At 35.3% G+C, this 9496-nt stretch overlaps 2 protein-coding genes across 3 annotated transcripts; one reads left to right on the top strand and one right to left on the bottom strand.

Moving 5' to 3' along the window:
* Positions 1–665: 665 nt before the first annotated feature.
* On the bottom strand, positions 666–3222 carry LOC120629603 (60S ribosomal protein L22-like). Of its 2 annotated transcripts, none has more exons than XM_039898579.1 (3): positions 3083–3222; positions 2702–2987; positions 666–862 (listed from the first exon to the last, which is right to left on the bottom strand). In XM_039898579.1, the coding sequence occupies exons 2-3, from the start codon at positions 2976–2978 to the stop codon at positions 699–701; spliced, it is 441 nt and encodes a 146-aa protein (XP_039754513.1). In that variant the 5' UTR covers positions 2979–2987; positions 3083–3222; the 3' UTR covers positions 666–698. The 2 variants fall into 2 exon arrangements, with proteins under 2 accessions (XP_039754513.1, XP_039754514.1); XM_039898580.1 differs by having other exon boundaries at positions 3079–3175.
* A 1831-nt stretch (positions 3223–5053) lies between these two features.
* Positions 5054–7566, top strand: LOC120629570. Its single transcript, XM_039898534.1, has one exon. It carries the CDS (start codon positions 5709–5711, stop codon positions 6159–6161), a length of 453 nt encoding a protein of 150 aa, XP_039754468.1. The 5' UTR covers positions 5054–5708; the 3' UTR covers positions 6162–7566.
* The last annotated feature ends 1930 nt before the right edge of the window (positions 7567–9496 follow it).

The raw sequence follows: 9496 nt of genomic DNA, 5'->3' as shown, positions 1-9496 counted from the left end.
TCTTGTGGTGTTGTGTTAGCCCTTTGTATGTAGTAAACATAAAAAGAACGCCACGATAAACCTACGGGGTCGTCAATTTCGTGCAATTAAGCCTCGTTAGTCAAGTGGTTAGTGTTCAACTACAAAGATTGGGTTATTATGAAAATTAAGCTTAAAGCAGTAAGCCAAACACTACAGTTGATTGTCAACATCTCCCGAGGATGCTCCGGTTTCGGAGCGATACGTGAGTAGAGGGTACATTGCCGAGGATCTGTTTGGTGTGGAGTATACAAATTGAAGAAATTATAAATTACACCATACAGATTCTCCTGCTGTTCGCAGAGTACCTATAGCAAATTAAGCTTAATTTTCATAATATATATTTATTAGTAACGCCTGCTTCTATCCAAGATTGGGTTAGATTCCCAGATCAGCTAAAAATTTGTATAATTATTTTATTAAATCAGAAAATTGGTGCCTCAGCAAAGTGGTCCTGGATATTATCACTAGTATCTATCATGTGATAATAATCTTATATGACTGGAGGCCAGTACAAAGTGCACTGGAACTTGTAGGCTATGATGATGCAAGGAATTACTGTGTTACAGCAAACATGTTATTGTGTGAATCTCGAAGAAAACCAGTCAATGATCTTTTAACAGTTAAAGTATAAATAAAACCCAATATTTAGTGTAAAACTATTTTATTGTAGCAACAGGTTAATCTTCATTGTCCTCGTTGTCGCTGTCTGCGTTGATGTTGAAGTAGCGCAGCTCATAGGAGTCATGTGCGGAGGCAACCACTCTCAGCCAGTCACGCAGATTGTTCTTCTTGAGGTAACGCTTTGTCAAGTATTTCAGATACCTCTTGGAGAACGGAATGTCTGTAATGAATAATTTATATTGTAAAGTTGATCAATTTATTACTTATCCCAGTGTCATGTCAACCAATCTCCCTAACAATATAGATTGCAGCAAGGAGCACACTTTAAAGCAAGGGCTTATTCACTCCATAAACGGTTGATTGGCGCAGTAGGCATTGACCCTGCTTTCTGAGTCGAAAGCCGTGGGTTGGATTCCCACAACTGGAAAATGTTTGTGTGATGAACATGAATGTTTTTCAGTGTCTGGGTGTTTATATGTATATTCTAAGTATTTATGTATATTATTCATAAAAAAAATATTCATCAGTTATCTTAGTACCCATAACACAAGCTACGCTTACTTTGGGACTAGGTAGCAGTGTGTGTATTGTCGTAGTATATTTTATTTATTTATTTATTTATAAACATATTCAGTTTTTGACAAAGAACACTATCATAGATAACTGCAAGCGTCCAGTAACACGGTTACCAGTAGAAACTTCTAGACACTAGTAAGATTGACATCATTATCTGCACTTGTTTGTCTTTTCACATTGTACCTAATTTTTTAACTAAGGAACATTTAAACTGACTAATATTATGAAAAATTGGTGTCTCAGATGCAAAAATAATATTAAAATTGTTAAAAAAATTAATGTATCAGGTTCTCTTATGAGATAGGGTTGGTTTGTTAGGAAGTAACTAGCTAGCAAGATACTGGTCTTTGAGCGAAAAGTTCAGCATAGCTTAGTTTGAGTTTTTCTATAAATTCTCAGTACCAGCCCATATGTTTAGAAAGTTTTGTTTTTTATCTGTCAGAGGGAGTATCGAGCCATTGATCTCCGTATAATAATGAACATAAGTATTATAATAATTAATTATTGTTAAAGCCCTCTAATCTGCTTTAAATCAGCTTACATAGCATTAATGGCCGACAAATTAAGTTAGTTGAGTATCTTTTGAGATATTATTTAGATGGCACAATAGTACTTAGCCAGTATTTGGTTCAGGTCCCATGTACAATTGTCATCACAAGTTTAAAACCTACTGCTGGAGGGGCTTATCCTTTCTCAGCAAAAAGGGCAAATTTTAGAGCAAAGACCAACCGCACTGCTTGATTTTGGGTTATATAATTAAATTTCTATATCAATAACTTGTCTAGCAAACTTAGATCATGTTTACCGTATTGTATAGAATGTTTTAGAAAACAACAAAAAGCACTATGTATTACTTAACTGTGGAGAGAGAAAACAATACTAAACATCTGTTTGTTTTTTTTGAAACTTTAATTTATGGGTTAACAGTAGCACCAGACGCACTGCTGTAAATATCTGTTACCAAAACATAAACAAAACCTTATATGGTATCACATACCAAATATGTACTGTAAAACAAACTTCCAAAACTTCCCCAGACCAATGTAACCCGGAGTCAAAAACAAACTCCAGTGGTGATTTATTAACGGTGAAGGAAAACTGAAGAAAATGGCATGCTCCTTATTGTTCTCAAAGACATGTGAAGTCTGCCGATCTGCACTTGACTAGCTTTACTTTCTCATTCTTAGAGGAAGAATTTACATTCCTCTAAGAATGGGCTAGTGATATTTATTTTAACCAAGTGATAACCACACACAAAAAAAAATTGTGGTTTTCTTTTATTTGGGCTACAAATCGAAACGGTTGAACAGATTATTACGTTGGGAGTTTAACAAGAAGGAACCGTATAAGACAGAACCGATTTCGAAGGAACTATGTAAGGGTAAAACACATTTGCAAGGAATGTCCTAGGTTATAATGAACGTACCTAACGAAAGTATGTACGAATTATACCTTTGGTAACTGTTAATTAGAAATTGTTTACCTGCACTGATGACGATTTTTGTCTTATCCCTCGCGATGACAACGTGATTTCCTAGGTTATTTGTTTTGCCCTCAACTTTTACACGTTCCTTCAAGTATTTCTCGAAGTTGCCCACTTCAAGAATGCTGTCTTCGGCGGGATGTGTGCAATCAATCGCGAATTTGAGGCTTATTTTCCTTCGCTGACCCTTGCCGCGGATTTTACCACCTTTGATTCCTTTTTTACCAGTCTTTTGGTGAAGCTGGCCTTTCTTGGCCGCGGGCTTTGTTACTGCCATTTTGGCAACCTGGAATTTGAAATATTATTTTCTATTTAACATACGATCACTATTTATAATCTTTACATGTAGTTTTACATAATATATTTTAGTAAATAACCTACGGAACACGTGTTACAGTCGCCGAAAAACTAGCAAAATGGCCGACTTGAACTCTTGATTGAAATGACAGCGTCACAACTCACAATTTGGTCCGGAATGTTGGCGTCAAGTATAAATCATTGTCTATGCCTTAGACTCTATGGTATAAAGGGTACCATGCACTCCGAGATATATTGTATTGGTGCGAATCAATAGTTTCGGGATTGGTGTTCTTGGAAAGCGCTCTTCGGGTCAGCGCTCAAAATCGTTGAACAAACTAAAAGGGTAGGAAAACGTATGAATTTCTCGCCAGTCTTCATTTGTTCGACTAACAGATTACATGTACAAAGTGGTCAAATGAAATTAATTATATAAAATGCCAAATTATTAATGTGGTGAATCTGTAAAATTTATCGTTTATAAAATTGGTACAAGAAAAATGTTTTGACAAAGAAGAACTGACCTGTTATACAACTAAAAAACAAGAAATAAATACTTTTTACACCATTTTTAAGTCGAAACCAAGTAAAATGTTAGAAATTATTATAATTTTTAATTAAGATTAAAAAAAAAATACAACCTAATTAAGAAACTTCTTCTTTAAGCCGGTTAAAAATTGTACGAGATTCTAGATTAAAATATATTTATTTACATAGGCAAAAAAATAACAAATTAATATTAACTCCCAGTCGAAGCTGTCGACCGAAGAATTGAAATATGTTACATTATTTAAATTTCTATGCATGTATATATTAACTCAGGTCACTTTTTTCGTAAATTTTGTATGAGCCCGTGCATTTCATATTATTTCAGTGCCTATATTCGACACTAAAATTTGTATTAAATTAACCGGACGACCTCTCTGCGTTTGGGGGTTTAGTCCCGAGCAGGGTAAATTTTTGACCTATATTTATAATTATCGTATAAAGAGGATTTGTTTGATTATTTCACTCTAAATCTAGGCACTAAAACTCTAATAGCAATTCAGCAGCCTTCTGCTGCCTATGCTGAATTGCTATTATATTACTTAAGCGGGCTTTTAGAGATGCCAATAGTTTTATGGATAATGGATTTATGCATGAATCGGAGATCAAAATAATTTGTATTCAGTAATTGCCTTATTTTTCTGGGCTTGTCTCCTTATTTGGTTGGCTAGAAGCGTTTTTTGTACGTTTTACATATTGGCTACCCAAACCTTGTAACACAGGTTCGAAATATACCATGTCTACTAAATAAAATATCGATAACTTTTTATAAGCATTTTTTTAAACCTGTTTCTAATAATGCGCGCTTTTGAAACTCGTTATTCTTTTAGAATGCTTATTCTAAAGCGACAGTTCGGGTCTGGATTGCAGTTATCCTTCAGCATAGTGAGCAGTTCAAAATCCATGGAGAGTTAAAAATAAGGAAGTGTGTTGGTACTTCTTGGTGGGTAGGTATGAAAATTCTTTAGCTGTTATTTAAATATTGTTCTTTTGTTTGTCAACAACTTATGTGCAGAGTGATAACCTTGTTTTAAGTAAATCGAATTATACTTATAGTTAGTCAGTAGGTACAGCCAGGAAAACAATGCGAATGAACTATTTTAATTTTAACAAAATCTATTCGGCAATACTTTCGTAAGTGAGTAAGTAATAATTGTGGATATATAATTCATAAGGTATAAGTGGTAACCTTACGTTTTCCTATACTTATTTTTTATACCTGCTCATTTATTTAAAAGGATTGTGTAGTGCTGTACATCGTCACTATATCATACTTTTGGATTTATAATAATACTACGGTTAAGGTACCCTAGAACTCTTATAAATTCAAATGTTATTTGTGGAGGATGTTGCAAATACCAATAATTAACATGCTTAGAATTGGTTAAAAAAATATATATAGGGTTAGGTAGGTACCTACTTTAAATAAATAATACCCATTGCTACTTATTTAAATGTATAATGGATGCACGATGCATTACGTAGTCATTCCACATCATATAAAGTAGCAAACCAGTAATGTCAACCAACCGACAAGAAGCGGAGAACGGGTTGCTATTGTTTTCGCCTTGCCCTGATATTCCCATGAATGAGCTGCGATTTGTGCGAGTCGAGGTCACGAATACGACGTGATTTTTTACCTGGCATGATGTAATGCCTCTGTCTTTTGATTCAAGTCGTTTGTTCAGTACATTTTTGAGATTTAACGGTCCTAAGTAATAAAATACGCGTTGAATCAGTTGGACGTTCATTATGTCGAGTGTCAAATGTTTGTATACTTTAGTTTTTAGTGGATAAAGTAGCGCATGCGTAGAATACTCTTATCAACATGTCGTGAACTGGAGAAACCGCGACTACGGCACACAAACGCAGTTTATTTGCGTTCCAAAACATTGAACAGTTCACTCAAATCGTGACCGAGATAGGAGTGATGTGAAACTATTTTTAAGCAGATAACCTAACTTCCTTTACCAAATTGAGTGAATCATAGACAGAATAGTTTTATTTTTATGACTATATTTATTTATATTCCTAAGAAATATGTGATTGATTAAATAAAAAGTATGTGACTCTTTAAAATTAATGTGAGACTATAAGTGTCGTGTCATAATCGATAAGAAACTGAAGATGGAAACATTAAAGGTGAACTACAAATGATATTAACATGGATAAATGTTTTGTCGTGTGCGGATGTGACGATCTTGAAGGTGTTACAAAATCAGATTTGGACCGGTTCACTGATAAAATAGAGAATGTCCTCAACGACGAGAAAGGCAGGAGGCTTTTTAGAAACTACATGTTTACCAGCAAAATGAAAAACGGACGCAGGGCATTGGATTTATATGAAAACATCGAGAGATTACTGAATTCCACAGAGGACGCCGAAAGTGCTTCTTTTCGTAATTATTTACGAGATTACGACCGTTTGATCGATGCGGCGGAAAGAATTGAAGAACTAGACTTCGCTACCATGGAGCGTATGGTGATCGCGCGGGATTCAGAAAATAAAGAGGAAATTGTAGAAGTATTAAAAGTTTTAAAACTAGAAGTAACCAAAGCACTGAGAAGGGAATACAGTGCGTTTAGACTAAGTTTTGTACCGTCCAAACACAACTAATAATTGTAGGTAATTTTATAGGTAACTAACCGTGCCTTGCTTTCATAATTCGCGCCAAGATGAACGTAGACGTCTGACGTACTAACTTAAAACTTAAAGTACACTTGCATGCACGTTTAAGGGGTACACGTTCCGTAGTAAAATAATTAAGGCGCGTAAATGATTGTCTGAACAGAATATCTGAAATATTAACTATATTACTAAATTTATTCTAAATTACTTACCAGTACGATTCGAATAAGATTTACTCGCTTACAATTGGAACGTGACTTGATTTTAGAGTCGAAAATTCTGTAATCCTCTTTTAAATCTGTTATAGTCTGACGTTACAAAAATTTCGATGGTCGAAACCGACCTTCGATTAGGAGCGTACAAATCATATACTAGGGGTACTGTTGTGTAAAGCCCGACTTTTTAATTATTTCTGTCAATTTTAGGTGCTTTTATACACAATGCAAAGGTGTAGCTTAAATAATAAATTCTTGAAGATAACGATGCAGTGTCTAGCTAAGAAAGTCGTACCTACCTACTCAAGTAGTATGGTACGACTCACGTACGTACGTATATATCAAGATCGATTCGTAGGTACATAAGGATATATACGGTTTGAGACGGCTAAGGTTTGACATATAGGCTGGCAGAAGGACATAGGAGGCTTGGTAATATCCTATTGGCATCCTGGGCCTAAGGGAACGGAATCCGAAAAACTACTTTTACAACCAACGGAGCTGAGGAATTAGTCCAAAGCTCATGAGACTTGTGACCTTGGAAAATAATCCCTACGAAATTGTTCTAAATAAGAAAATAACTATTACCTACGTACATTTAATAATAACTAACAATTAATATAGAATAAATTCGAGGACTTGGAACAACCTACCAAAGTCAAAAATATCTTTATCCAATTAGGCCTATAGGTGGCACTTTTGATGCGTAAATTACATGAGAATTACACGGTAGTGAGATGATGGCGATAACCATATTCGTAAACTAAAACTAAAGCTACGAGGGTTCCAAACGCGTCCTGGTCTAAGAAGAAGCAAACAACAAACTTAGCCGGGTAAACTAAGTTTACCGAAAAAATAATACAGCAAAAAAAATGCTTTCGTTTTCCTAATAATCCTGTGATTGGTAAGAAGCTTTTAGGAGTATAATGCTACGGAACCCCATAAGCAGATTCTGACGCACATTCGATCAATTATTTTATTGTACCTGCACCAAAAGAACGAAGGTGAGAAAGAAGAAAGTCTGCTAATTTCGTTTGCAATATGCAAATCCGACTGAAATAGTACTTACCCCAAACCTTTGTGTTACCCTAAAAGACGTTACCTGGATAGACGCAGGCTTTACTTTGCGGAAATCCATAATATATTATGAAAATTAAACTTAATTTGCTATAGTCCGCGAAAAGAAGAGAATCTGTATGGTTTAATTTATAATTTCTTCAATCCTTATACAGATCTTAGGCAATGTTTCGCTCCGAAACCGGAGCATCCTCGGGAGATGTCGGCTTTACAATGAATAATTGTTAAAACCATTTTCGGTACATTGCCGAAGATCTGTTTGGTGTGGAGTATAAGGATTGAAGAAATTATAAATTAAACCTTTCAGATTCTCCTGCTATTCGCGGACTATAGCAAATTAAGCTTTATTTTCATAATTTACCCTAAAACTGTCATACGCACGCAATAGAAATTTTATTTCGCGTGTCTAAACTCCCGATTTACGGTTTATTTTTTAATAGTGACTACTATTGACCACACGAAAACGAATCCTCGATTGCGAGCGAGCAAATCTTGTTAACACTACTTAACTGTTTAAAATAAGGTACACCTACACACCTAGACAAAGCAGTAGCATAGACTTTGTCCTTTGAAGTTGTTGGTAGAGCCACTCTAGACTTACTTCAGTCCGACCAACCACAGAATTAAGACCATACAGAACCCTCATTCAGCTAATAGTGCGTGCAGTGCATTGTGTCCAAAAACAGTGAAACCGCGCCAGCTGCCACGCACGTCTCACTTCACACCCGCGGAATGTTGCTTTACAAGAAACTTTTATAGTAAACGTTAGAGGTAAAATAATTACTGTCAACTCCTAAATGGTATGTACTTATGTAGTATGTAATGGTACTAACCGCCGTGCCTGTTCGAAAACACTACTAAAGTGGAGTGGTGTTGCTTCAATATTACCTACAAGTTTTCTGTATGTTCTGAATTCTGTGCGACCAACTTAGCTCGCGCGTAGTGTAGACATTCAGTTAGGTCTTTAAATGTACCTAGTCTGTACAAAAACCTGTACCTGCCTCAATGTCCTAGGATTTTGTATATTTTGTTTTTATTCCTATTGTAAGACGATGGATGCATTGTGATAAATAAATTATTGTAATACCTCAAACGTATTTTCATTTCTTAAACCTGTATTTTTAATTTAAAAAAATCAACAGTTTACGATCGTGTATTCTGATTATGTTTAGACCATAAGACAATAGGTTCGAAGTTCGACGAGCACATCGATTTACAGCAAATTCACAGCAATAACCTTGGAATAGGTATTACTAAAGCTCCACCCCTTCATTATGTCATACGTTAATGACGTAGGCTGAAAAAAATAAAGGCAGAGGCAACTCGGTACCCTAACGACGTCACGTTTATGAGCTAAATTCTTTGGTCATTGACATTCGATAGGTGTAGGTTAGGTTAGGTAGGCTAGTCTGCCAATAGGAAAGTTTATCATAGGACGGCCTATTGGCGCAGCGACCCTGCTTTTTGAGTAACGGCGATGGATTCGATTCCCACAACTGGAAAATGTTTTAACATGAATGTTTTTCAGTGTTTGGGAGTTTACTTGTATATTGTAAGTATTTATGTATATTAATCATATAAATTATTCATCAGTCATCTTAGTACCCATAACAAAAGCTACGCTTATTTGGGGCTAGATGATGTATTGTCGCATCACATGAAATATCATTCTTAGGGTATACTCATAGTATACATGCGAATGTTTGTTTTTTAACTATGTTGAGCTATACAGTGTAAATAAGTACTTGACACAGTCACAAAAAGCTCTACCTTTTTATTGGACTTACTTACGTTTGCAGTAATGGTATTTAATTAATTACATATAATCTTATATATATATATTTCTTGTGTGCGCGTGTATGTCACTGAACTCCTCCTAAACGGTTGGACCGATTTGAATGAATTTTTTGGTATGCGTTTGGGTGGCACCCTGGATGGTTTAGATTCACAAATCAGCCCGACAGATGGCGCTGGGGTCCGCTAGTATACAATAATAATTAACATAAGATTATATTATTTAGCACTTTAACT

Source organism: Pararge aegeria, chromosome 14, assembly GCF_905163445.1.
Source record: "Pararge aegeria chromosome 14, ilParAegt1.1, whole genome shotgun sequence".
Taxonomy (NCBI): Eukaryota; Metazoa; Arthropoda; class Insecta; order Lepidoptera; family Nymphalidae; genus Pararge; species Pararge aegeria.
The sequence above is the reverse complement of the archived record's forward strand: the minus strand, read 5'-3'. Positions and strand labels throughout refer to the sequence as shown.

Coding starts and splice junctions, on each gene's coding strand:
- LOC120629603 (XM_039898579.1), bottom strand. CDS start 2,978: ATGGCAGTAACAAAGCCCGCGGCCAAGAAAGGCCAGCTTCACCAAAAG. Junction 863..2,701: donor AAAAATCGTCATCAGTGCAG/GTAAACAATTTC, acceptor TATTCATTACAG/ACATTCCGTTCTCCAAGAGG.
- LOC120629570 (XM_039898534.1), top strand. CDS start 5,709: ATGGATAAATGTTTTGTCGTGTGCGGATGTGACGATCTTGAAGGTGTT.